We start from the raw sequence: 26530 nt of genomic DNA, 5'->3' as shown, positions 1-26530 counted from the left end.
CTTAAGTTTTGAAAATGTTCAAAATGTCCTTGCTAATCTATGGTCTTATATAATAATTAAATTAAGATTAAATAACACATTTAAATCGCGAGTCAATCTGGTGACTCGTGAATGCGTTTCATTGCTTTAGCTAATGCTAAATGCTAACTCGTTTGACAGTTCCAACAAGTCAATGTACTCACCGTAGGCTAGTCGAACTACATTTCCCATCATTCTTGGACAAGGGAGGAAGTAGTTCTCGTTCTGGTATGACAAAAAAAAAAAAAACACACCTGTTAGCAATTGGATGCAGCTGAGAATCGAGTACGCAAACACGAACTTTACAGTGAATGAAAATGAGAACAGTAAAGATAACGTAAACATGTTCAGCTCTTTTATTTGTCAGAAGGAAGTTGCGGCGTGAACATTTGGAGCGCCGCTAGGCAGCGGGACACGAGTCGGGGGTGACGCCCGCCGAGTGGTAGGCCTGGCTCATGTCGAGGGGGCTGCTGAGGTGCGACTTGACGAGACGGACATTCTTCAGGCAACCTCTGAAGGCCGACTTGATTGACAGGCAATTCTGTTTGATTCCGTCTGCAGAGAAGAAGAAAAGAATCGTCGAGGATTTCCTCAATGACTCGCCGCGACGCGTTTTGCGTGTGTCGACCTCACCTGGGTACCCGCCCACGAACACGGGATTATTGGTCTCGGCAGAGGTGGATTGTGGGTAGGGGTTGGTGATGGAGTTGCTCCTCCCATCCACGCTCAGACTCAGGGTGTGTTTCGTCTTCCGGGCCAGCAGGCGGTGCCAGCGTCCGTCACACAACACGGGACCGCCAGAAGCAACCCGCACTCTGCCCGCCCCGTTATTCACATTAAACACCACCTGAGCGTGGTACGAAACACAAATATTGTAAGCGGACGCGATATCGATATTGTTAAATATTTCATTTGGCGCTCAGGTGGCCTCACCTGTCCTTTGATCATCTCCAGGCCAATGGCGTCCACCTTGGCGCTGCTGATGCCGAGCAAGACGCCTTCCGACTGGCCGGTCCGAAACTCCAAAGACACGGATACGTCCGAACCCACCTTGTACCCGTCCCGCACTGAGCACACAAACGCGCACGTGAACGCATTTCCACGCTGGCTTCTCAATCGGAACTGGCGCTTTCGTCGGGTGTTACTCACTCAGCGCAGCGTAGCCGCTGCCGTTAAAGTGACTTCCTGCCTCCTCCTTACTGAAACAGGAAGTGACGTCGTGCCGCGAGGTCGGTCGAGAGAGGTCGAGCATGACGCCGTTCACACTCACAGAGTGAAGGCAACCGCGAAGACTCGTCGTCGCCTGGCACATGGATGTCGGATCGCGATTAACTTTATTGATCACATGATTGATTGATTTTTTTTATTGGAAAGGTTTAATTTACCAATTACAAAACATCATCAAGTTTTTTTTCCCTTTTACTCAGAACAAAACAAAAAAAAAGAAACAAAACAAAATTACAAAATAAAAATAATTATATATATAAATCACCCAATTATTTGTATTTTTCACGTGACGTGCATCTTACGTTTATTCTTCGGGTGTTATGCGCCCGCGGCAGCCCGCCCAGGTACAGTCTGCTGTTGACGTCCAGCTGGTTCCCTCTGACCGCCACCGAGTCCGGAGCGGAGGCGTCTACAGAGACCCAAACCGAGCGCCGACTGACGTCTGCAGTCACCTGGAAAGCGCACGGCGCCGCCGCGGTGACGCGCGCGTTTTTTGGATACGCGCGAAGTGCGCCTCACTCACCGTGTGCCATTTCCCGTCGTTCACGGCGACCGAGGAGGCGGCGGCGGCGGCGCCCTTCCCGAGGTCCGCCGACATCAGCGCTCGGCCGGCCGCCAGGCGCAGGACGGCGAAGTCCATCTGGTTGGCGTCGGACAGGAGCAGCAACAAACCGTCCTGAGCTCGGGTTCGAAGAGACAAGCGCACGGACACGCTGGCGAAGGATGACGCGTAAATGGAGGCCCTGGAAGCGAACCCCTGGACTGACGCTAACTCACCTTTTGCGGACGGCGACTGGGTCGATGGTAAAAGTCATGTGACTGTGCCGCGATGAACCAAAGTGAGCCGCCGTGGGCAGGAAGCTCAACTCCGCTTCTGGCGTACACTAGAACACACATCGCGGGTCGAGTACAATACACCAATCGCGTCATAAATATTGATCCATATTTCGGATGAACGAGACATTTGCCATTTCGAGAGATGGTTTTCTTTGGTCCCCTCGGGTCTCCTGGTGTTCGGTTTAGGTGAACGGTATGAGATTTTTTCTAATAGGTTTTCTGGTGAGCTAACAAATACACGCACGCACGCACATACACATACTCACCCACACACACACACACAAAAAAAAATAATAATAAAAAAAATAAAAGAGCAATGATGATGACATTTCCGAATGAACAATACTGAGCTCTTAAAAAAATAAAAAAATTAAAAAAAAGAAATTGCGTGTGAAGGCTGAAAGGTTTTAATTGGTCAATATTTGCGGAGACTGGAGGTGAATATTTGTCATTTAGGGCTTTAGACAATTTTATTAATTTTATGAATGGGAGTAATAAATGAGATGCCGTGAATGATTTGCAGATGTTCAAATTGGAATACTGTAGTTTGAATCGGTCACATAATGTTGAGGGTGGAGTGAGTAATGTCCAATATGTCCTAATATAGGATTATTTTTTTTAAATACAAAAAGGGAAGGTGAACTGAATAAGCACAAATATTTAAATTGTAACTATCTGAATGTTATTTTGAATGTGCCAATGGAAATGAATGGTAAATAAGTAATGGGGGAAATTTGGCCTCAATTGTAACGAATGGGAAATTTTTGGGTGAAAATTTTTCAACTATAGGAAAAAGTGTGAATTTTTAGAATATGTTGAAATTCAAATGTTGTGAATCCGATGAATTAATGGGGAAGGAGAAGCCCGTCAAATAAGATAGGAGGAGCCATTGCACAATTACCGTTAAGTCACCAGGTGTCAGTTGGATGGGCGAGGCGGCGACAGACAGTTGGGAAGGATCCGGAGTGGGTTCTACATCCTGGTCTTCTGGAAGCACCGCCCCTCTGATTTGCTCCTCCAATAGGCAGCTGTCAAGCGCCGCGCCCTCGTACCTGACAGCCGCTGACAGGTCGACGAGCCTATCCAGAAGAGCGCAAGTCCCGTCAAGACAACGCCAACCGTCCGTCCGCCCCGTTTCAAGGTTGGCGGGGGAGATCGACAACTGACCGGTCGCCAAGCACCAGGTGCTGCGTGCATCCTCTGAACGACTTGGAAATCTTCTGTAATCTGATTGGCAGATGAGACTCGTCTCCCGAAGGCAGTCCTCCGATGAAAAAAGAGGCGGTGGAGAGACGGGAGAGTCCGCCCGGTAACAGCGAGGCGGATTTCACGTTTCCCTCATCAACTTGGATGGAAAGAGACCTGAGAGACGGACGGACGGACGGACGGATAAACGAGTGCGCCGTCACACTGATGAGCTTTTCTGTTGCCGTGGTAACACTTACTTCCTGTTGATGTTAACGATAACCGAGTGTTTTTTTCCGTCGGCGAAGGATCCACCTTCGGCTGCTGTGACCGCCACCCGCCGACCGTCCGCACCCGTCTCCCCGAGCTCCGCCTCCAGAGAACCGTGGAGCAGGTGGACAGACAGGAAGTGCTGTGGATTTACAGGCACGCACGTTTTCAAGACATCGCACGTCGGGCAGCTCGCTTCGTTGGCGGAGTCGTACCCGCCGCTGGCTGTGGTTTTCAGTGAGGGCGGCCAACAGGATTCCTGATTGGTTGTTAGATTTGAAGGAGAAGAGAAACTCCGCCTCCAGACCAAGTGAGTGAGGAGCAATCTGAACGAAGCCGCCGCTAAACATCGACACACTCCGCACGGCCTAAACAACAACAACATCGAGTCAGGACACGTGAACAAATGAGCTAAGGTCAAAGGTCAGCAGTTTGTGCGCACCTCAACAACGCAGCCTTTCCTGACTCCATATGCATCTCTTAGCAGGTCAAAGTTCAACCTTGCGATTTCCACGTTCTTGATGCAGCCAACGTAGGATCTGGAGACCACTTGTCGCCTAGCAAGCGTGTTAATAATTGTGAGCCTGTGATGTCACATCCTCTTTGACATAACCCGCCAAAAACTAAACCCAAACCTGATTGGTCGGGAAGCAGGAAGTCCTCCGATGTAGATGGGGTCAAGGTCAGAACGGTTCAGATCGGAGGCACTTCCGGGTGACTCCGCCTCCAGCACTTCTTTCTCTGATGATTGGTCAGCCGCCATGATTGACAGGTAACCTGAACACACACGCGCGCGATTATCCATCAGATGCGCGCAATAAATCCGCTTGTGGGCGGGACTTACCTTTGCGTCGGTTCCTTTGCAGCGTGACCTTGTACCACACACCGGTATTGTACTTCCTGCTGGAAGTTAGGACCAGAGGACCGGACCCGAGGTCAAAGGTTAGACGGACGCAGCCCTCCACCAGCTCAATGGACAGAAAGTCCCTCTGCGGGGGGAAAACAACACCGCAAAAACTTTGAGCCAAATTCACATTGAAGGTCTACGTGTGTGTGTGTGCGTGTCATACAGTGTTGTTGGAAGCCAGGTACAACAACAATCCGCCCGGCGACAGCGTTTTAAACAATAAGACGATGGAAGTGGATGTGGCTCGCAGAGACTTTTGGACCAATGAGAATCCGGAACCGTCAAAGTGGAAAGCCGTCTCTTCTGCCTGTGGACTGAAAAAAAACCCCACTTCATGTAAGCTTCATGTAACACGTGTGTGCGTGCGTGTGTGTGTGCGTGTGTGTACACCTGCTGAAGCAGCCTCCACACTGTCCTTGTCTGCTGATGTAGTTCCACAGGCCGATGTTCTTCTCGTTGAGCGACGCTTCCCCCAGACAGCCCTGAAACTTCGACCACTGCAACGCCGGCGGCCTCTGACGTCACACGTAAGCGGCGTCAACGTTTGCCAACGCGCACCCCCCGCGCGAAACGGCGCGCGTTACCTGGGCGTCATCCGCCAGCCCTCCGATGTGGACCGCGGTGCCGTTGTCGATGTGCAGAACCCGGGCCGGTCCGGGGGATGCCGCCATCACCGTTTGCGACGGCGCCGCTTCCAGCTGATGGACGGTCAGGAACCCTCGAGAGCCCAGCCTACAAACATGGCCGCCGTGGTCAGCCATACCTCGCGTCGGCGTGATCTCCCGACGCGCGGGTGTGTGTCGGTACCGTGTGGCGTTGATGATGGTCCATCTGTTGTTGGCGATGCTTAATCCCGGATATTCCAGCCTGGTGCTGCCGGATCCGACATCCCAGAGCAGAGAAACTTTCCCGTTGTGCATCTCCACTGCGAGGAATTCCACCTGGATATACGAGCAATCAGCGTGAATGCTACCGTGCGTGTGCGTGTGCGTGTGCGTGTGCGTGCGCGTGTGTATACCGTTGTCTTGCTGCCCACGTAGAAGAGCAGATTGTTTGGGCTCTTGGTCTTCAAGGTCAAAGTCAAGGTGTTAAAGTTGCTTGACTGAATTTGTGGTCTGTACGAACGCACGCAGTCGCCATCCGCCTGCACCGCCACCTTAATCTGATGACATCACAGCAGCGCCATCACATGACTTCATCAGGCAGCCCAACGGCGTTGAAAGCGAAATGACATACGGACGCCGCTTGTCTCCTGGCCTGCTCGATGAGCTCCCGGATGTCGGACATGTTTCGGCTCAGGCTTTCTCCCAGCATGTTCAGCGGCTTTATTTTCTCGCTCAGACGCTGCGTGCGATGCTCCGCCTCCTCCAGTTTCCGCTGCGCCTCGTTGGCTGAACGGCGACACAACATCCGTGTGGAAAAGTTGCAACATCCTCAAAGAGCCTCGACATACCCGTGGAATACGCGCGCGTCATCAGCTGGTTGGTCTCTGCCGCGCTCAGGTTGCTTTTTTCCACCACCGAAGAAGAATCCTGCAGCTGCTGTTTGAGGTCGTACAAGTGCTGCAGCGCCTCCTGTAGGCTGGAGTGCGCAATTGCGGCCTGCGACCGGGCTTCCTGCGGCTGCAAGGACCCTAAAAAAGAATCCGCATTAAAACGGACGCGTCATGACGAGTCACAATCGAGTCACGACAAGTCGTGCCGTCTCACCGTTGGAGAGGCTCTGCAGCTCCCTGATTGGCTGATTGAGTCGTCCACTGGCATTGCGCACACGGTCGCTCAGCATCCGTTGTCTTGTGGTTACCGTGGTGATCTTCAGTCGCGCGTCTGGAGGGAAGGCGGCCATTTGCAACGACAAGCAGATTTTTCCAAGGAAAGACATTCTAGACGGACGGACGGACCTTCAGCTATCTTGGTGATCGCGTGACTCTCGTTAAGCGCAGCAGCGATCGCACTCAGCCGGGCTCCGCCCTCTACTGACAGCAGCTGCTCCGATTGGCTGGTCTAAAACATGCATTGAGTGAAATTGTGACATCTTTTGACTCCTTTGCAGGTGGTTTTCTTGACCAATCGTGTCCAAAGCGTAATCTTTTCACCATATTGACAGCAAGGCCGGCAGACTTGCGAGCGTCCGAGGCGGCTCGCCGGGCCTCGCCGATGCCGTCCGCGATGTCGGCATCCAGCGAAACCAGTTGGCTGCTGTTCTGGGAAGTGTTCCACACCAACGACAGAGCACTAAGAAGGGGGACAAAAAAAAAAGTCTTTACAGAAACCTTGCTAAAGTAGAGACGGGCGAGTCTGACAGCGACCTGTGCAGTGAGAGGGCGTGGCTGCGAAGCAGGTGGGCGTGGCCCTCTGCTCGGTAAACCCTTTCCAGCGAATCGGTGCTCTTCAATCCCACGACAAGGGCCTGGACTTTCTTCCTCAGCAGGGGGCGCCATTGATCCAGCTCGCCTCCCAGCACGTCCGTCTGCGTGGCCGTTAGCGTTAGCATCTGCGGAATATCGTTGCCGCCGCTTGGTCTTACCGCGGAGATGTTTGCGAACGCCTCCGTCAGGTTGAGCACGTCGCTCAGCAGCAGCTGGCCCGCCTCCATCTCGTCCTCCACACACGCGTACGCAACAGTGACGTTCTGGTGGGCTGCCTGGCGCGCGCACACACAAACATTCATGTCCGCTACTACTACGACCTTTGACACACACCACCTGCGTGTGCGTGTGCGTGTGTGTGCGTGTGTACCTGATGGTGGCCGAGTAGAGTGTTTGTGGCGTTCATCACAAGGTGCGTTTGTACGTTTTCTTTTTCGGCGTCTTCCAGCCGCGTTTTCACTTCTTGCAGCTTTTGCATGCTAGCGTCGAGGCCAGCGGCGACTGGGCGGAGCCTGTTGCTTGTGCCGGGAAGGAAGCGGTGTTGGAGCGATTTCATGAGAGACTCTGATAGACTGAAAGAGAGAGAGAGAGTCAAGAGTGAAGCTGCGCTTGTGCACAAAAATGATCTGTCATTGTTTTTTGGGGGAAATTTTACGCATCATAAGTATCGGTATTGGTATCGGTGACTGGTAGCGGTATCGGACATCCCTAATGGTGATTGGATCGATGCTGTAAAGACACACCTGAGCTGATGACGTGCCGCGCCCGCGGCGGCGCTCAGATTGACGGCTCGCAAGCTTTCCAACATGGAGGCCGTCTGGTCCAGCAGGCGCGTCCGATTGGCCGTTTCCAGCGCCGCCTCGGCAGCCCCGTTCAGCTGCTCCGCCTCCTTGGCGAGTGCTGCGCCAATCACGAGTGAGGGAGTTCAACTTTTGCCGTCGCAACGGCGATCGTCGCTTACCTTCAATCTGGTCTTGAACCCGCCGGATCTTTTCCATCAGCTGGCTCGCGTGCGACAAGCTGTCATTGGCGGCCACGCCCACTTGCTCACAGTCACGTGACACGTTTGCGGCCTGCCAAGTCAAAAAGGTCAGACTCTCTCATGCTTCGCTGGCGGACGGTCACGTGACCTCTCCGAACAGTACCTTCGTTGTCAGAAGGCTGAGGTCAGAGGTCAGTTGCGTGAAGTCTTCTTCCACTCCGGACGTCGACATCTCCAAAGACGTGCGTTCTGCAAACATGAGCTGAGAGGCACGCCGCGTCAGCAAACGCGGAAAGACGGCTGGACACGCTTTCACACATCGGTGACATCATCGAGAAGAAAGTTCAGACCAAAAATGATGTGTCCCGTAAAATGTGAAATTATGACGGGTCTCGAAAGACAATGAAATGTTTTGGAGTGTCTAGAAAAGGGAAATGAAAGGTTTTGAGGGGTTTACCACAACAAAATGAAAAGTTTGGAGGGGTCTGGAACAACAACATCAAGTTTTGAGGGGTGTAGAAAAAGAAAATGAAAAGTTTTGAGGCGTTTACAACAAGAAAATAAAACGTTTTGAGAGGTTTACCACAACGAAACGAAATTTTTTGAGGGGTCTAGAACAAGAAAATGAAAAGTTTTGAGGGGTCTACCACAGAAAAATGAAAATTTTTGAGGGGTCTAAAAGAAAATGAATAGTTTTGAGGGATCTACAACAAGAAAATGAAAAATTTTGAGGGGTCTAAAAGAAAATGAAAATTTTTGAGGCTGTCTGAAAGAAAATGAAAATTTTTGAGGGGTCTGAAAGAAAATGAAAATTTTTGAGGGGTCTACCACAGAAAAATGAAAAGTTTTGATGGGTCTAAAAGAAAATGAATAGTTTTGAGGGATCTACAACAAGAAAATGAAAATTTTTGAGGGGTCTAAAAGAAAATGAAAATTTTTGAGGGGTCTAAAAGAAAATGAAAATTTTTGAGGCTGTCTGAAAGAAAATGAAAATTTTTGAGGGGTCTGAAAGAAAATGAAAAGTTTTGAGGGGTCTACCACAGAAAAATTAAAAGTTTTGATGGGTCTAAAAGAAAATGAATAGTTTTGAGGGATCTACAACAAGAAAATGAAAATTTTTGAGGGGTCTAAAAGAAAATGAAAAATTTTGAGGGGTCTAAAAGAAAATGAAAATTTTTGAGGCTGTCTGAAAGAAAATGAAAATTTTTGAGGGGTCTGAAAGAAAATGAAAAGTTTTGAGGGGTCTACCACAGAAAAATTAAAAGTTTTGATGGGTCTCAAAGAAAATGAATAGTTTTGAAGGATCTACAACAAGAAAATGAAAAGTTTTGAGTGGTCTACCACAACAAAACGAAACTTTTTGAGGGGTCTAGAACAAGATTCTCGGACTACCTGCATGCTTGCGGTCTGCTTATTAAGCGCCACCAGCTGGCGATAGGGCGCCATGGCAGCGCTGCTGACGTTGGCGGCTTGCCAGTGCCAGCGCGTCCGTTCCAAGTCGTCCAGGAGAACCCCGGTGCAGTCGTCGTCGCACGCTAGACGCAAACGACAGCCGTCAGATGACGACGACGACGCCGTCTTCCGGTTCGAGACGCCGTCGCGCCTTTTGGCGCGTCGCGGACACTCACGCGAGCATTGGCTTCCCTCCAGAACGTGGCGCTCGTCGCACCGATCACACGTCGCACCTTGGACTCCGGCTTTGCACTGGCACTGGCCGGTCAGCGGGTCGCACAGCGGGTGCGGGGACCCCCACTCGCTGCAGCCGCACGGGGTGCACGCCCCCCCCGGCAATGAGGGGTTGCCGTAGTAACCCAGAGAGCACCTGCAAGTTGGCGGCAACACGTGAAGTAACGAGTGCGCGTTTAGGATGTCAGTTGGAATACATTATACATCGATTGGACGTCTTGACACAAGGTGCGTTTAGAGCGGGCGTCGGCAACCGTTCCTGTCAGAAGAGCCACTTTGGGCCAAATAAATCAACAAAAATTGACACACAAAAAACATTCGACAATTGTGATGAAGGTCTATTGTACTGATGGGCCTTTCGTTTTCTGATTTTGGATTTCTTTTTTTCTTTTATTGGGGGATTTTTCAGACTCTTTTCCATACATGTTTAGCCTTTTTGTCAAATTTCTGACATTTTTGGCAATTTTATGGACATATGGTCATTTTCTGCCTCTCTTCCTTTTTTGAACATTTTATGGCTATTTTTTCTTTTGCTATCAATTTTCTGACATTGGCAATTTTGTGGACACTTTATGGTAATTTTCTGATTTCTGTTTTTGGACATTCTATGGTTCAAGGTACATTTTCTTTTCTGCCTTTTTTATTCAGTTTCTAATTTTTGGCAATTTCATGGACATTTTATGCAAAAAAATAAAATAAAAAAAAATCTACCTTTCTTCTCTTTTTATGACAACTTAATCATTTGGGCATTTTTTTTTAAATATTCAAATCTATATATATATATTTTACATAAATGATGAATTATTTTAAAGAATATTTTATGTAAAATGAAAAAAAAAAAATCTACAAAAAAAAGCAAAAATTTTTGGGGGGAGATCCACAGGGAGCCACAGGAGAGGGACCAAAGAGCCACATGTGGCTGCAGGTTGTAGACCCCTAGTTTAGCGCATTGGGACTTACCGCTCACAGTAGCGCCCTTCATATCCAGTCAGACAGGAAGTGCAGCGAAAGTCTCCGAGCGTTCCCTCGGACACACACGTGGGACTAAAACTACACACGGGCAGACAACACGGGCGATTAGAATGACTCCATTGAAGCCAAACGGGTGCAGTATCACCTGTTGTCCTGTAGGGGGCAGGCACATGGCGAGCAGTCACTAATGGAGCCGCTGACGTTGCCATAGTACCCCGGGGAGCACAGCTCACAGCTCCGCCCACTGGTGTGATGTTGGCAATCCTGCGCGACAAAGAAAGCGATGCGCTCAGCGCTACTCACGATCCGTTCGGACAAGATCGGCGGCCGCTCACCTGGCAGCGGCCGCTGCGTGCGTCGCAGCTGCTGCTGTGCTCGTTGCAGCGGCACGCCACGCACGGGCGCACAAACGCCGAGGTTCGGGCCCGAGGCGGCAATTCCGACAGCGGCTGGCGGAAGAAACCTGCCGCGCATTCCTACAGGTGTGGACAGCTGTGAAAGTTGAGGTTCCCGGCGGTTACCGTGGCGACACAATCGCCCGATTTTTACCTGGCAGGATGATCCGGCGTAACCCGGCGGACAGAAACACGACTCGATCAGTCTCGCCACCGGCCCGGCTCCTGACTCGCCGGCTTCCTGTTCTTCTCGCGCCGTCTCCATGGTGATGTTTGAAATCCTTGAACGTTTTTTTTCGTCAGTCAACCATTCGACGCACGCTTGCGAACGTGCCGCTCACCTGCTCTGCTGCAGTCGCGTGCCGTACGAAGCCTTGACGATGACGTACTGCAAGTCGTTGAGCACTGACAGGAAGTCGCTGCGACTCACCGCCTTCTCGGATACCGAGTTAAAATAACGCCACTTGTGCTGTTACACAAACACAAACACACACAAACACACACACACACACACACGCATGTTGTAAACATGTGATCCGGTCGCTCTCGATAGGCGGAAAACGCTGGTCGTACCTCTGTCAGCCTGATGTCATGCTGGGTCCTGATGCCGTTGTCAGGGGCAACCATGTCCGTATAGATGAGCAGCTTCCTCAAGGCTCCTCCCCTCATCAGCACTTGAGGCTCCTGATTGGCCAGCCCTCCGGCATCGTCCGCATAGAAAGTCACAACGTAGGACAGGACGCCGCCGTACGACAGCAGCTAAAAAACGCACGCGCGCGCGCATGAAGAAGTTGAGACAGTCGAACCTTGGGCCCAAAGTGAAGGCGGCGCTGTGATTACCTGCTGGCCTTCAAACTGGGAGGGCAGCCTCCAGTAGAGCGGAGCGCTCAGCCCGCTTGAGTTGAGCTGGCGGTTGTCCAGCAGCATGTCGCCGCCCTGCTGGTAGACTCCAGATACAACACCCGTCAGGTTGGACTGGCTGACCAATGGCAGCAGGGCAGGAGAGCGAGCCAATGTAATCTATGACGAGAACACGCCTTTTTGTTTAGGCTGCTTAACCCCAACACTGTGAAAGCATCTGCACTCACTCTACACACTATAAAGCGTGAGGTCAAAAATAAACCAAATTTGGTCAAACACGGACGACCCAACTTTCTGTTTATTTATTTTACCCAATTTTTGGGGTTAAATGAATAACACACAAAACACAACAACAAAAAATTGGGTTGCACTGCACAACAAATTATTTATTCAACCCAACTTTCAGGGTTGAATAAATGATTTAGGATGTTTTTAACCCAACTGGTTAATAAATACAGTAAATAACCCAAAATGCTCACTCTAAAAACAGTTGGATTAAAAAATAACCCAATTTGGGTCAAAAATGGACCGATCCAATTACTTGGGTCAATTTGACCCAACATTGTTTTTATAGTTGTTTTGTACAGAACAATCGAGATTTATTTGGGTAGTTTTATACAAAACAAACCAGACACTTGGGTTAAATTGACTCAAGGAGTGGATATCTTTGACCCCAACAGTTTTTTGACTGTTGGGTCAAATAAATAACCCACAAAACAAGCCCAAAAAATTGGGTTGTACTGTACAACAAATGATTTGGGTTATTTATTTAACCCAACTTTCTGGGCTGAATAAATAACTTTTGGTGTTATTTATTTAACCCAAATGGATAAAAACAGTAAATAACCCAAAAAGTTGGGTCAAATGAAGAATTCACAAAACAATCCAAAAATGGGTTGTATTGTGCGACACATTTTTGGGCTATTGATTTAACCCAAGTTTCTGACTATTAAGCCCAACTAAATTATAGTAAATAACCCAAAAAGTTGAATGAAAGTCACAAAATAACCCAACTTTTGGGGGGCTGGGTTGCATTGTACCCCCCCCCCCCAATCAAAACAACCCAAGTTTATGGTTTGTTTAGTGGGTTACTCATTTAACACAAATTTTCGAGTTGCTTATTTCACCCCAAAAATCGGGGTCAAATGAATAACCCAAAGAGTCGGGTTGACCAAAATCTATACATAGCCGAATCATAAATACGAACATCACAAGCAAGCCAACCCGACGCGAGTTGACGCGCACTCACGTGAACTCTGGCGAGTCCCGCGCGCTCCTCGCAGTCCTTGCTGAGTCCAGAACAGAAGCACGGAGAGCAGCCGTCCGGGTTGTCCCACGACAGAGCGAAGAAACCCGAAACGCACTCCTGGCAGCGCCGCCCCGACACCGCCGCCTCAAAACACACACGCGCATTGCTCAGTATGCACAACACACACACACGCACGCACGCGCGCGCACACGCACGAGCGTTACCTTGCACGCACACTCGCCGGCGCGTCGGCAGTCGCACACGCCGAGCGTCCGATTGCACGAGTCGTCTTGCGTTCCCGCGACGTCGCAGCCGCACGGCGAGCACGCCGGGTAACCGTAGTGGCCGGCGGCGCACAGGTCACATGACCTGCCGGAGAATCCCTCTCTGCACAGACACTGGCCATTGGTCAGCTCGCACTGAGAGGCGGAGCTTCCTTCTGCGCTGCAGTTGCAAGGCTGAAAGGACCGAGAGGATTGAAACGCGTGCGCGTGTCAAGGTTATTGGAATTGTCATTTATTATTATTATTATTTTTATATAGTTAGTTTTAATTAGGGTGGTTCTGTTAGTTTTTATTAGCTTTAGTTATTTAAAAAACGCTTAGTATTACTTAGTTTAAGTATTAGTTTTTGTAAAAAAAAACAAAAAAAAAAAAACACCTAGCATTTCCTTTGGTATGACTTCGGAGCGACGTCATCTGAAGGTGCTTTTCTATTGGCTGCTGCGAGATGACATCACTTCTGTGTGACTTTTCAAACATCTTTATTCCGGTTCATATCGAAATAACTGAATACTGAATTACGACACTTTCGCTATAATTATAGTTCGTTTGAGTTCGTTTTGTAAACATAACATGTCGTTTCAGTTTCTGTTTATTAAAAATAATTTTCATTTTGATTTGATTTCGTGAAGGAAATTATTTTTGCAATTTTGGTTTTTTCGTAACTGCAACAACCTTGGTGCGTGCGTACCTTGCAGCCTGTGACGGGATGGTGACCCCAATATCCTGCCTCGCACCTGCCACACGAGTCACCCTCTGTGTGGGCGGGGCAGACGCACTCCCCAGTTTGCCGGTGGCAGTTCCCGCCTGTGTGGTTGCAGGTGCATGCTGGGAAAAGGAGAAACAAACGCGGTGTGTGGCTTCGGGTACTCGCCGCCGGCGGCGGGTGACGACTTCAGCTTACCTGTGCAGCCGTCGTCGTGGAAACCAAAGAAACCGCGGCTGCAGCGGTCACACTTGTCGCCGTCCACGCCGGCCACGCATCGGCAGCGGCCGCTGCCGTCGCAGGAACCTCCCACAGAGCCTTTCGGGTCGCAGTCGCAGGCCGCGCAGCCCGAGCCGCCCGTCGGCGCGAAGAAGCCCGGCTGGAACCCAAACGGGAATCTCGCCGTGACCGTCGGAACGGCTGACTTGAAAGGAGCAAACGCGGACGGCGCCAAACCTGGCAACGGTCGCACGCCCGCCCCGTCACGTTGTCTCGGCACGCGCATTGGCCAGTTGCGACGTCGCAAACGCTCGACAAGGATCCGTTGACGTCACAATCGCAGTCTGTAAAAAAAAAAAAAAGGAACATTTGACGAGCGTGAGGCGGAAAAATACGAAAAAGATCCAAACGCAAATTTCAACTCTTTTTTTGCAAAATCTTTTTCAAATCATATCTCGGAGACGAATTGTCTTCCCCGTTGCCAACTTTTTCTATTTATGTTACATGTGCTGAATAATTGCAACTTGTGCGCCCGTGCTAATTATTATTAGGAATGCTTGATATGACTTTTTTTTAGACCGATACCAGTGCAAATACACCAAGTATCGATACCACTTCTACTTTTAAAATAACAAACAATTGCATTTTCTTCAAATTGCCTGAAATTAATGGCAATTTTCTGCTCTTCAAATTTTTTGTTCCTGATCGTAAAACGATATCGGTATCGGTATCGTCGTGAGTACCGATACCTTGAAATAAGGCCTGATGTTGGTCTATACCGATAATCTTAAGTAAAATAATATACCCCTTTTTTTTTTAAATAGCTTTTAATATAAAATAAATCAATTGTTTTTTTGGAGCTTTTTTTTGGTAACTCTTTATTTTACCTTTTTTTTTTTTATACAAAAATGGATAACTCACAGGTAACCAACAAGCAAAGTTGCAGGTAACAAACGCTCAACATCACGAGAAATTACCAATTAAAAAAAAGACAAGAAAAGATAATAATAAGAATAAAATACAAGGGGGGGGGGGAAAAAGGCCCGAGATGTTACCAAGAAATTATACAAAAATCGTCTAAACCAAAATAATATACCCCCATTATTTTTTTTATAGCTTTTAATATAAAATAAATAATTTTTGGGACATTTTATATCGATTCCGAATCGTAGTCAACGAGAATCTTGATTCTTATGTGAATCCATTTTTTGGGCCCGTACACGCCGCAAGGGATGCAAATGTCGGGCACACGCTTTCGATGTCAAGAGAGGCTTCAGGCAAGCACGCGCATGATCAAAGAGGTCAAAGGTCATCTGTAATCTGGATTTGGAGAGCTCAACATTCCTTGGCAATAAAAACACGACGGCGTGGCACCTTGGCAATTCTTCTGTTGCACGGCGTCGCCATAGAAACCGCCGGCGCAGATCTCGCAGCGCCTCCCGGCCGTGTTGCGGCGGCACAGGAGGCACTCCCCGCTGACGCTGTCGCAATGCCCCGCCTCCTCAGCGTCCACGTTGCCGTTACATTGGCAGCGGACGCAAGTCCCGCCCACTACCTGCGGGTTACCGTAGAATCCGTTGGAACACCTGGCGACACAAAACGAAAGGCGTCACGACGGCGGCCCCGCGTCGGCCGCAGGCACGTCAACGCCCTCCTTACTCGTGACACTTGCTCCCGGTGTAGCCTTCCCGGCATTGGTCACATGACACGCCTCCAGAAGAGTCCAGCACGCACGTCGGGCTGAAACTGGCACGTGAGAAAAGCGGCTTAGTGTTTTTGCCGTTTTTGAAGGGGGACAAGTGACGAGACGCACCTGTTGGACGCCTCCGTCAGAGGACACGCGCAACGTCGACAATCGTCCGCCGTCCCCTCTGCGGCGTCGCCGTAGAAACCGGGGAGACAGCGATCGCAGTGAGGACCGGTGGTATGATGGAGACAACCCTGAGAGACAGAACACGATTGTTATTTTGACGCTCGTCTCAGTTTGGGAATTTTCATTTCAGTTTGTTTATGTTTTGGTTTGAGGTTTTGATTTTTATGTAGTTCGTTTTAATTAGTTTTCAGCATGGCTTTGCTAATTATTATTTTTTTTTTTAATGCTTAATTTGTTTTATAAATGTAAATATAAATAAAACTGTATTTTCACTTTTGTTTTCAATATTTAAAAAGCATTTTTCGTATTTATTTTATGTTGTCAACGAAAATGTTTTTTTTTCAATTATCGGTTTAGTTATGTTAGTTTTCATTAACTAATATAACCTCGGTTAGAACTGATTGTGTCTTTTTTGGGTCGATTTTATTGAATCAATTAACAAACAATACAACCTTTTAAACATGAATATGCAAAATATATATTTTTTAATATATATATTATTGTAACTGTTCATCTAAATTCAGCAAGACAATTGTCAATTACAGATTTTCATACTTAATGATAACAACAAAAAAAAGACAGTAAGGAGAAAAAAATATTTCACAATAAAACGGGATTAAATTAATCTTTGCTTTTCTTAATATTAATTAATTTGATAGAGTGGAATACTGATTTTAATTCCAGTAGGAAATTCACAAATCTTGGAGAAGAACCAGAAATGTTTTTTTGTATTTAATAATAAAAAAAAATGAAAAAATTAATTCAGAAAAAAATTATTTAATAAAAAAAAAAAAAAAAAAAAAAAACTTGGCATAAAGAACGGAAATGTATATCCAATATTTAAAAAAAAGAGTTACTATAATAGTAAAGAACATCTTTCAGCTTAAGTGTAGGAAGTGACTCACCAGGCACACGCCGTTGACATCACAGTGGGAGGCGTGGTCATTGCATTCGCACCGCATGCAATTCCCTCCGAACAAAACGCCGCCGACCCTGTAAAAACCTGCAAGGCACGACTGGACGTACAGAAAAGACGCTCACAAAAAGGGAACCCTCTTGAGAGCACGCACGACGCCGGACGAAAGGAAGTGAGCAGCTCACCTCGCAGGAAGTGCCGCCGTAACCCCACGGACATTCGCAGGTCTCCATGGCGACCGCCTGCACGCCGGACGCGGACTGCGGGTCGGCCACGTCCAGAGACACAAAGGCGAGCCTGGGAGGAAGAGCACGGGCGGGTCAGGTGACCCCGCAGCTGACCGGATCTCCCCGCCGAACCGAATCCTCACCGCATAGCTCCGTCGGCAGAGTTGTTCAGGTGAACTTTGACCCTCAGCGACGCCACCTCGGCAAAAACGGTCAGCAGGTCGTCGCGGCCGACTGGAGCACCCGTTCGCTCGTCCGCAAACTGATCCGGGAGCATGCGGACGGCGACGGAACGCTCGGCCAGCGGCGAGAGGAAGAGGACGCGAGGCGGCGAGAGGCGGAGCGCTCGCCCGTTGCCCTGCGGAGGAGACGATTGCGTCATCCCGTCCCGTTCGCACCTGGGCGCCGACGTCGCTTGCAATTGATCTACCTGAACGATGACGTCAGTGCGGGCCGGGACAAAATGTTGCTCACTGTCCAGCGGGCCGTGATAAAAGACAGAATAGTTCAGGAGGCCCCCGAAGGACGACAGCTGAAAAGAGACACAAAGATGGACGCCGCACTCTCAACTCGTTGTTGGGTCAAATATAACCTAACGATGGGTCCAAAATGGCCGATCCTCGACGACAACTTTGAGTCAAGAAATGCGCCTTTCAGTGTAAAGCAACTCTTAAATATTGCTCAGATCCTTTTCTTGGGTCATAAAGTGGATCGGTCCATTTTGGATCCCTCGTTGGGTTACTTTTGACCCAACTGCTTTTTTAGAGCGTTGGCAACGGCCTACCTTGTTGCCAAGGAAACTGTCGGGCGCCTCCCACGACAGTTCTCGTTCTTCTCCAGAGGAGACGTTGCCCGAGGCGGGAAGCTCGTTACCCGGGATGGCGGAGGAAGGGCGGGGCCAAGCATCTGCGGAAACCACCTGCGACGCGTTTTTCACCTTTTCGTGTCAACGAGGGCGCGAGGCGAATGCTGCGACGCGAGCGTGTACGCGCGTGTGTGCGTGCGTTACCTGCGCAGACGACCAAGTGGAACTTTCGCAGACGTCCGACACGCCGAAGCAGAAGCAGTCGGTGCAGCCCAGCGGGTCGGTGGCTTGCAGGTTGTAGAACCCAGATTTGCACAGGTCGCAGTTACGCCCCATCACGTTAGCCTGGCGTCGAGCGCACACACACGACGCAAGTCAAAACATAAAAGTACACTCGGAAAACAGTTGGGTCAAAAATACCACAGATTTGGTCAAAAAGGGGGAACCGGGACAAATGCTTGAGTTGATTTAACCCAAAAAGTTGAGTCAAATAAATAACAAGACAAAACAAACCCCCTAAAAATGGGTTTTGGCCCAACTATTTGGTTGACATGCATAACCCAAAAAAGTTAGGTTGGTCTCTAAAAAACGTTACTCGTTGGACAAACTTTTTGGTTTACAAAGTAAATAAATAACCCAAAACGTTGGGTCGATCGCCCCAAAATGGGTTGTTGTCTGGATTATTCATTTGACCCACCATTTCGCTTTAAATAGATCAACCAAAACGTTGGATCGGTCCCTTTTTGACCCAACTTGGGTAATTTTGTTACCCAAATTTTTATTTCTCATGCACAACCCAAAATGTTGGGTCAGTCCCCCCAAAATGATGTCGTTAAAAAAAAAAAAAAAAAAAGGTTGTTTGGTGGGTGATTCCACTTTTTGGTTGAAATAAATCAACCAAAACGTTGGATCGGTCCCTTTTTGACCCAACTTGGGTTATTTTGTTACCCAAATTTTTATTTCTCATGCACAACCCAAAATGTTGGGTCAGTCCCCCCAAAATGATGTTGTTAAAAAAAAAGGGTTGTTTGGTGGGTGATTCAACTTTTCGGTTGAAATAAATCAACCAAAACGTTGGGTTACTTTCGACCCAACTGCTTTTAGAGTGTTGCATCCTGTACACGGCGCACACTTACTTTGCAAACGCAGTCGTCGCACGGGTCCCCGTTGATGCTGCCGGCGAGGTTACACTCGCAACGAGCGCAAAGAGGAAAATCTCGGAATCCAAAAGCGCAGCGGTCACACCTGCGGCCTGCAAAACCATTTTTGCACGCACACTGACCTGCGCTAGCACCTACACGCACACACACACACGCGCGCACACACACACCATTTTCTGCTTCAATATCTGATGCCAGGTTGGCAGCTGCATAAATGATAAATGAAGCAAGAGAATGCAATTTCTGGAAAAATTGCGAGTGAAGGCTTTTATTTTGAAAAAAATAGACTGAACAGTTTAAAGATGGAATGGTTCATTGAAATTAGAGGAGAAAAACAAAAACGTCGTTAATTTGATGTTTTTGTTGTTGTTGTTGGGTATTTTAATAGAGAAAATGGATTGCATGTTGAAAATCATTCCCAAGGCGAATTAAATGTACTGAATGATTTAAATATGAAATAGTAATGATTTGAATCTGTTAAGTTGAATGTATCATCGGGAAATAATAGTAAATTGATGTTGAATTTTTGAATATTTTTTGAATTTTTGGAATGAATAAAATAATAGCCCAGAAGAGCATGAATTTTTGAATTGTGTTGAAATTGGAATGAAAAGAATGTGGGGGGGGGGGAGAAAGAAGGGATCAATGTCCGATATGTAAATTTGTGAAATTTTGGGGTGAATATTTTTGTGAAAAACGTGAAATGTTTGGTGTGTGCGAATTTTTGGAAAACTGAAAATCTTTCCCAAGGTGAATTGAATGAACTGAAAGTTTTGAATTTCAAATAGGAACGATGTCAATGTGTAATGTTGAACGTGCCATTAGGAAGGAATAGTGAATTTTTGGTAAAAAAAAAAAAGAATTGGGGAAAACCGTGACGTTTTGAAATGTGAAAAATGCAAGCACACTTGGGGTGAATTTTTGGAACGTGTTGAAGTTGGAATGGTGAGAATCGGTTGAAAAATGCGGAAGGAGTAGCGGGTCAAAAAAAGGTGCGAGGAATAAAATAGCAGGATAATAAAGAATAACGTGAATACAACGTAGTCGCAAAAGTAAAGACGACGTCATTGGAAGAAAAGCTGCAGATGAGGAATACATTGAGGCAGAAAAATCACCTGGCAACGTGTCATCGCTGGCGCAGATGGACGACTCGGCGCCTCTGAGGTCACAGTCGCACCCCGCACACGGCCACTCGGAGTAAGGCGAGACCTAAACGTGCGCATGCAAACTTCAGCTTCCCCGCAAGGCCAGCTGCCTCGATGCTGCGAGCTTACCCGCTCGGGCCGAAAGTAACGGTCGGCGCAGGTCTCGCAGTTGACTCCGGCGGTGTTCTGCTGACAGTCCAGACAGACTCCGCCTCCGTGGCGGACGCCGCGGACGTTCACGCTCAATCTCAGATCGGCGATGGTTTGGTTGTAGAAACAGTCGCTTGCTTTGTTGTGACAGTTGCACTCTGAGAGGCGCGCGGAGAAAGCCTCGGTGAGGGTTCGAGTGACGCTCGATACCACTTTTTTTTTCACACCGATATCGGCGCAAGTACTCAACTCTTGAGTAGTCTTTTTTTTTTTTGTCCAGAGTAATCAAACAACATTTTTGTTATTAAATCTTACTTTGGCAGGTGTTCCCCTCAGAGAGGGTCCCGGGTCGCCATGGCTGCTGGTGGTAACCGGGGCAGCAGTGGTCGCAGCTCGTTCCGCAAGTGTTGTGCTCACACACGCACTGCAGTTTCTACAAAAACGCACACGGGCATGTTTCATCGCAGCGCGGACAACGGGAAGTCATGAGAGCACGCCGTTACCTTAGTAACGGGGTCCAGTGGACAGTTGCGGGCGTGGCCGAAGCAGATGCACATCCCCCCCACCGAGATGTCTTTGATGGAGTAATAATACTGGGAAGAAAACGAGACAGAATGTTTTTCTCCCCCAAAAATAAAAAAATGCGAGCGACGCGAGACGCCGGTCGTACCCGACGGGTTACGATGGGGTCGATGTCTCGAGGGTCGCGGGCGGTCAGGGTCATCAGGTCGGCGTTGAGCGTTCGGATTCGCTGCAGCCGAAGTCGGATGAAACGGGCCGAGGTGAAGTTCAAGAGTTCAGAGGTCAAATCGTCCGCTCCGGGCCGACTGTTGATCAGCGACGTGTGGATCTGAGAGAGAGAGAGAGAGAGAGAGAGGGAGAGGATGAAAAAGAGAGAGAGAGGGGAGAGGGAGAACAATAAAGTGAGAAAGAGAGAGTGAAAGAGCGCAAGATAGTGTGAGAGAGAGAGGGGCAGAGAGAGAAAAAGAGAGCATGAGTGAGTGAGAGAAAGAGAGAGAGCGAAAATGAAAGAGAGAGCGAAAGAGTGAGAAAGAGAGCATGAGTGAGAGAGAGAGAGAGAGAGAGAAAGAACGAGAGCGAAAAAGAGCAAGAGAGAGAGAGAAAGAGAAAAAGAACAAGAGCGAGAAAGAAAGAGAGAGAAAGAGTAAGAAAGAGAGCGAGAGAGAAAGAAAGAAAGCAAGAAAGAGAGAGAGAGAGAGAAAGAGCAAGAGAGAGAGAAAGAGAAAAAGAACAAGAGCGAGAAAGAGTAAGAAAGCGAGAGGAAGAGCGATAGAGAGCAAGAGCGAGAGAAAAAAAGAGAGAAAAAACAAGAAAGAGCGAGAAAGAGAGCGAAAGGAAGAAAGAGAGAGCGAGAGAAAGAGCAAGAAAGCGAGACAGAGCGAAAGAGAGCGAGAGAGAAAGAAAGAAAGCAAGAAAGAGAGAGAGAGACAGAAAGAGAGCGAGAAAGAGCAAGAGAGAGAGAGAGAGAAAGAGAAAAAGAACAAGAGAGAGAAAGAAAGAGTGAGAAAGCGAGAGGAAGAGCGATAGAGAGCAAAAGAGAATGAGAGCAAGAGCGAGAGAAAAACAAGAAAGAGAGCGAAAGGAAGAAAGAGAGAGCGAGAGAAAGAGCGAGAAAGCAAGAGATAGAGCAAATGAGAGCGAGAGAGAGAAAGAAAGAAAGAAAGAGCGAGACCGAGCGAGAAAGCGAGATCCCGGACGTGGAGAGCTGGTATCATGTTCGTTTTAGACGTTTCCCTCCTCCAACACACCTGCTTCAAACGCTCTGGACCATTACCAGGCTTCTCTAGAGCTTGCCCATCACTGAATCGGGTCCGGGAAGAAGTCTTAAGGACGGACGTTCCCTGACCCGCATCCAAGGCGCTCGTCGGACTCACCTCTCCGTGCTCCAGCGGCTCCAGCCTGGAATAGTAAGACGTGCAGATGACCTCCGTGTCACCTTTGTAGGTGGGCGGTCCGAGTCTCGGCGCGACGTCGTAACGAGACAAGCACTCCGAGTCGCTGATGGCGTAAAACTGCCACGGGTCGAAGGTCACGCCGTCCATGGAACGCTCCAGGATCCAGTTACCTGCCAGAAAAGACGGCGTTCAGATCCGCCATCCATCCCGTTCAACGGTACGGAACGGGCGAGCGAGCGGGCGAGCGGGCGGGCGAGCGAGCGGGCGAGCGACCTGGTCGAGGAGAGTTTGCTGCCTTGATGATGATGTAAGCCACCTGGAAGACCTGCAAAGACGAGACCAGACCAGTTCTACGAGCTGCGCGCGAGACCACATCTTGATGCTGGCGTCTCACCTGTTTCAGATCCAGCGTGATCGTGACCCAGTGGAACTGCCGGCCGTTTTTGATGCTCGGACTCTGCCACCACCGGTTGGTTCCGTCGATGGCGTTCGTGATGGGATGGCGTTCTGCGCAAAACGCCATTTGTGTGAGCCGGAAGATGAAAAAGGGCTCATCTCGTTTTTTTTTTGCTTTCTTTTTTTTTTTATGTAATTTTTTTTTTTTACATAAAATATTCTTTAACTTAAGTAATGACTTAGATTTAAAAAAAAAAAATGTTTAAAATATATCAGTCACAAGTTTTAAGTTTTAAGAAAAAGAGAGACGAAAGGTAGATAAAGTTATGAAAATTACCTAAAAATGTCCAAAAAGGAAGAGCAGAAAATTACCATAAAATGTCTTTGGAATTGCCAAAGTATGGAAGCGTTCGCTTGAAAAAAAAAAAAAAAAACAACTCCTGTTTTTCTGACTAATTTTTGGGGGGAGCTTTGCTTTTTGGAGTATTTTTTATTTTGGAGTATTTTTTTTTTTTTTTCTGTTTTTCTGAATATTTTTTGACTGATTTTTTTTTTCCTGTCAAAAAAATATTCAGAAAAACAGGCCGAAAATATTTGTTCCGAAAAACAGCTGGTGTTGTGTTTTTCCGGAGTAATTTTTGATTAATTTTTCCTCTGAACTCCAAGTGACTTGCTGCAGACTCACTAATAGCAGAAGCGGACACTTTCCCGCATTTCTCCACATGCAATAAGATGGTCATGTTTATTGACTGGCTCTGAATAAAAGGAATGAATGTGTATTCTGTATTGTGTTTGTTCTCTCTCTAATCTCTGAGGGAATAAATACCCTTTTTAAAAAAACATTCAGAAAAACAGAAAAATTATGATTTTATAAAACAGTGGAAAAAATACTGAAAAAAAGAAAAAAATTATTCGGAAAAAAACAGAAAAATAATTATTTTATAAAACAGGGAAAAAAATACTCCACAAAAAAAGAAAAACAATATTCAGAAAAACAGAAAAAATATTATTTTATAAAACAGGGGGAAAATACTTTAAAAAAACTGGGAAAAATATATATTCGGAAAAACTGAAAAATAATAATTTTATAAAACAGGGGGAAAATACTCAAAAAAACAGAGGAAATTGGTTTTTTTAAACAGAAAAAAAAATTACTCCCAAAACCGGGGGAAAATATTCAATAAAACAGAAAAATAAATATTTTAAAAAAACAAAGCTCCCCCCAAAAATGTGTCAGAAAAACATGACTTTTTTTTTCAAGTGAATGCAATACGCTTCCGTACCAAAAAAAAGTCATAAAATTGATTTTTTTTTGAAAGTCAGAAAACACACACATTTATTTCCATTTATATCTTTGCAATTATTTTTTTTATAGCCGTTTGATTTTCCCTTTTATTCATCTATTTATTTATTTAGTCATTTATTTTTATTTTTTTTATTTTTGTCCTCTATAATTGGCTACCCGACTGGACTAAAAAACAAACAAACAAAAAAACGGGACGCCGGGCCTCCGTCTGTTCCCAAACTTCGTACCTTTGGATAAAATGGAGTTGCCGTCACACTTGGGACAGTGAGGATTCTTGATTAAGCGTCCCGGAACGTGTTCCACCAGTTTGCAGTAAACTTCCGCTTCCGGCTCTCCGCACGTGGCGTTGCTGGCGATGTCGGCGTTACTGGCCAGGTTCAAAATGGCCGGGAACAGACCTGCAACGCACGCAATTCCAACCGTTAGCCGCTCCCGCGTAGCTAGCTTTAGCATCAGCTAACAGAGACGCGGGATCAGAAGTCATCGGCGACGTTTGCTTCCCATTGGTGCGAGAAGAGAAACTAAATAGAATCAAGGATGGAAAGTCTTAAAAGCCTTAAAAGCAAACAATCCAGTCAACGGCTCATCGGTGTTAAAGTTCACTTTTTGTTCACGAAAGCCATACGACACTTTCAGAGGGTCAACAGTGTTGTGCGCACAGCTGGGAAGGTGTGATAGCATCATCTGGGTGGGTGGGCTCTCTCACGCACACACACTGAGTGAAGGGGGGCGAGGGGCTTTTGTTTTGTGCGGGGGAGGTGCCGTGCGTTTGTTAACACTAATTATCGCCCACACACAAATTGTGTTTTAGAAAACACACAATTTGTATCCCAGGTTTGACTATCCCCAATGTGACGGATGGGTGAACCAATCATTCATTCATGCATGCATTAGCGACCAATCGTTTTAGGGCGAAGGCCAAAACAGGGTGAAGTTGTCGAAGTTGGCACATGGGCGTCGTTGCGTGCGGCGCGTGTGCGCGCTTTCATCGTGAAAAGCGTTTCTTGTTGGTGGTTGACGAGGACAACAAAGTGGAAGTGATAATTGCTTCAGCGAACCCCCCAAAAAATGCCTTTTCACAGAATATCTCGTTCACTGCCATTGACGGCTATAGACGTCAAAAATTCATTTGAACTATTTCTTTTAGTTTGACATTTTTTTCCCACTTTTGTTAACAAGAGTATGAAAACTACATTGTACATTTAGAGCAGATATAAAATGTGTGATTAATCGTGAGTTAACTATTGAAGTCACTCGATTAATTCCAATTAAAAAATATTAATCACCTGATGCCCCTCATTTTTAATAACCGTTTCTTCTAATTAGGGGTATCAGGTGATTACTTTTTTTTATTGTAATTATTCACACGGCTTCATGAGTTAACTCACGATTAATCACACATTTTGATTAATCGTGCCGGGTGGGGTGTGTAGATCATTACAATTCCTTGCAAATCTATAGATTGAAGCAAAAATCATTGTCAATTTAAAAAAAAGTTTGTAATCAAAAATCGATTCTGAATCGAATCGCAGACCCAAAAATCGGAATCGAATCGTGAGACATTCAAAGATTCCCACCCCTACTGAAAGTCAGGTGACACTGGGGTGCAAAAAAAAAAAAAAAAAAAGTGATGGGGACGTCACTCCTACTTTACGACGAGTGACCGTGAGGTGTTGTTGCATGAGAACACATCTCCGAGACTAAACATTGATCTCGGTGTCCCATATGTCAAGGACGCACGTGTTGGCGGGTTTTCTCAACTTTTTTTGCTGTTGCACAAATCATCAAACATTCACGAAAGCAAATTCCATTTAGCACTTTTCGCTAATTGAGCTTTTTTTTTATTTTTTTATGTGGATTATTTTTGCTTTCATACTTCCAAATAAAGCAGCCGTATGCAATCGAGTCAAGCAGATAACTGGACTTTGCCCGCGATCTGATGACAGTTGCTGACAATCGCGAGCCGTTGATTCGATTTTTTTTTTTTGGTGTCTTTCGATCATGCCAATGAGGAATCGTCTCACCTTTCTGTTGGCAAGCGGTTTGCTGCATCAGCAGCAGCAGCAACAGAAACAAGTTCATCGCAAAAAAAAAAGTCACGCGGACTTCAGTCGAGAAAAAAGGGAGAAGTCCAAGTGGGCCCCACTTGAAGAATGTGTCGCTGCCGAGTCTCTGCTGCATCCAAATGTGATTTCATTCATTCTCTTCAGTCGGGGCAGGGGGAGGGGGAAGGGGAGGGGGAGGAGGAGGGGGAGGGGCGGACTGTACCACTTGCTCGGTGAACGGGGGGCTAGCTTGCCTCAACAATGCACATTTAAGATGTAGCCTACTAAGATGTCGTTATTGATATTCATTGTGTTGACTTGCTTTCCCATTAAATTCTCTCTGGATTTGAAACACACAAGAGAAGACTTGCCGGTGTTACGAACATGATAATTGTATTACGACATTTTGGGTTTCAAGTCTTTTTTTC

At 47.2% G+C, this 26530-nt stretch overlaps 1 protein-coding gene across 3 annotated transcripts; it reads right to left on the bottom strand.

The window, feature by feature from the left end:
* Window positions 1-356: 356 nt before the first annotated feature.
* Window positions 357-26220, bottom strand: lama1 (laminin, alpha 1). 3 transcript variants are annotated; one of them, XM_086066439.1, is made up of 64 exons: window positions 26082-26220; window positions 24285-24455; window positions 22750-22862; window positions 22629-22680; window positions 22335-22525; window positions 21110-21289; window positions 20943-21032; window positions 20755-20872; window positions 20419-20597; window positions 20260-20353; window positions 19121-19278; window positions 18189-18329; window positions 17964-18098; window positions 17610-17711; window positions 17323-17537; window positions 17138-17249; window positions 16942-17052; window positions 15977-16104; window positions 15823-15909; window positions 15538-15749; window positions 14401-14507; window positions 14143-14323; window positions 13930-14066; window positions 13182-13415; window positions 12958-13101; window positions 11688-11867; window positions 11421-11606; window positions 11189-11316; window positions 11002-11128; window positions 10788-10928; window positions 10598-10716; window positions 10441-10530; window positions 9423-9616; window positions 9187-9329; window positions 7958-8056; window positions 7774-7885; window positions 7556-7712; window positions 7183-7384; window positions 6971-7087; window positions 6753-6913; window positions 6540-6678; window positions 6345-6447; window positions 6154-6270; window positions 5898-6077; window positions 5681-5835; window positions 5463-5606; window positions 5252-5385; window positions 5029-5176; window positions 4835-4959; window positions 4608-4758; window positions 4382-4526; window positions 4173-4314; window positions 3980-4094; window positions 3753-3905; window positions 3528-3679; window positions 3250-3444; window positions 2984-3161; window positions 2023-2129; window positions 1769-1958; window positions 1548-1697; window positions 1168-1321; window positions 952-1085; window positions 652-865; window positions 357-573 (listed from the first exon to the last, which is right to left on the bottom strand). In XM_086066439.1, exons 1-64 carry the CDS (start codon window positions 26137-26139, stop codon window positions 419-421), a joined length of 9186 nt encoding a protein of 3061 aa, XP_085922565.1. In that variant the 5' UTR covers window positions 26140-26220; the 3' UTR covers window positions 357-418. The 3 variants fall into 3 exon arrangements, with proteins under 3 accessions (XP_085922565.1, XP_085922564.1, XP_085922566.1); XM_086066438.1 differs by having other exon boundaries at window positions 6753-7087; window positions 26082-26154; XM_086066440.1 differs by lacking the exons at window positions 357-573; window positions 652-865; window positions 952-1085; ... (1 more) ...; window positions 1548-1697; window positions 1769-1958 and having other exon boundaries at window positions 1988-2309; window positions 6753-7087.
* Window positions 26221-26530: the final 310 nt, after the last annotated feature.

This window comes from Leptonotus elevatus, chromosome 21 (assembly GCF_054856555.1).
Source record: "Leptonotus elevatus isolate MCC_2025b chromosome 21, RoL_Lele_1.0, whole genome shotgun sequence".
In the NCBI taxonomy this organism is placed as follows: domain Eukaryota; kingdom Metazoa; phylum Chordata; class Actinopteri; order Syngnathiformes; family Syngnathidae; genus Leptonotus; species Leptonotus elevatus.
Note: the sequence above shows the minus strand (reverse complement) of the source record. Positions and strands in the feature narration are given on the sequence as shown.

What these genes read in the sequence shown, in the direction of transcription:
- lama1 (XM_086066438.1), bottom strand. Translation starts at nt 26,139, where the DNA reads ATGAACTTGTTTCTGTTGCTGCTGCTGCTGATGCAGCAAACCGCTTGC. An exon ending in CAACTCCATTTTATCCAAAG is followed by an intron (nt 22,863 to 24,284) that starts GTACGAAGTTTG and finishes CGTTTTGCGCAG; the next exon opens with AACGCCATCCCATCACGAAC. An exon ending in ATAACACCCGAAGAATAAAC is followed by an intron (nt 1,322 to 1,547) that starts GTAAGATGCACG and finishes TCCATGTGCCAG; the next exon opens with GCGACGACGAGTCTTCGCGG.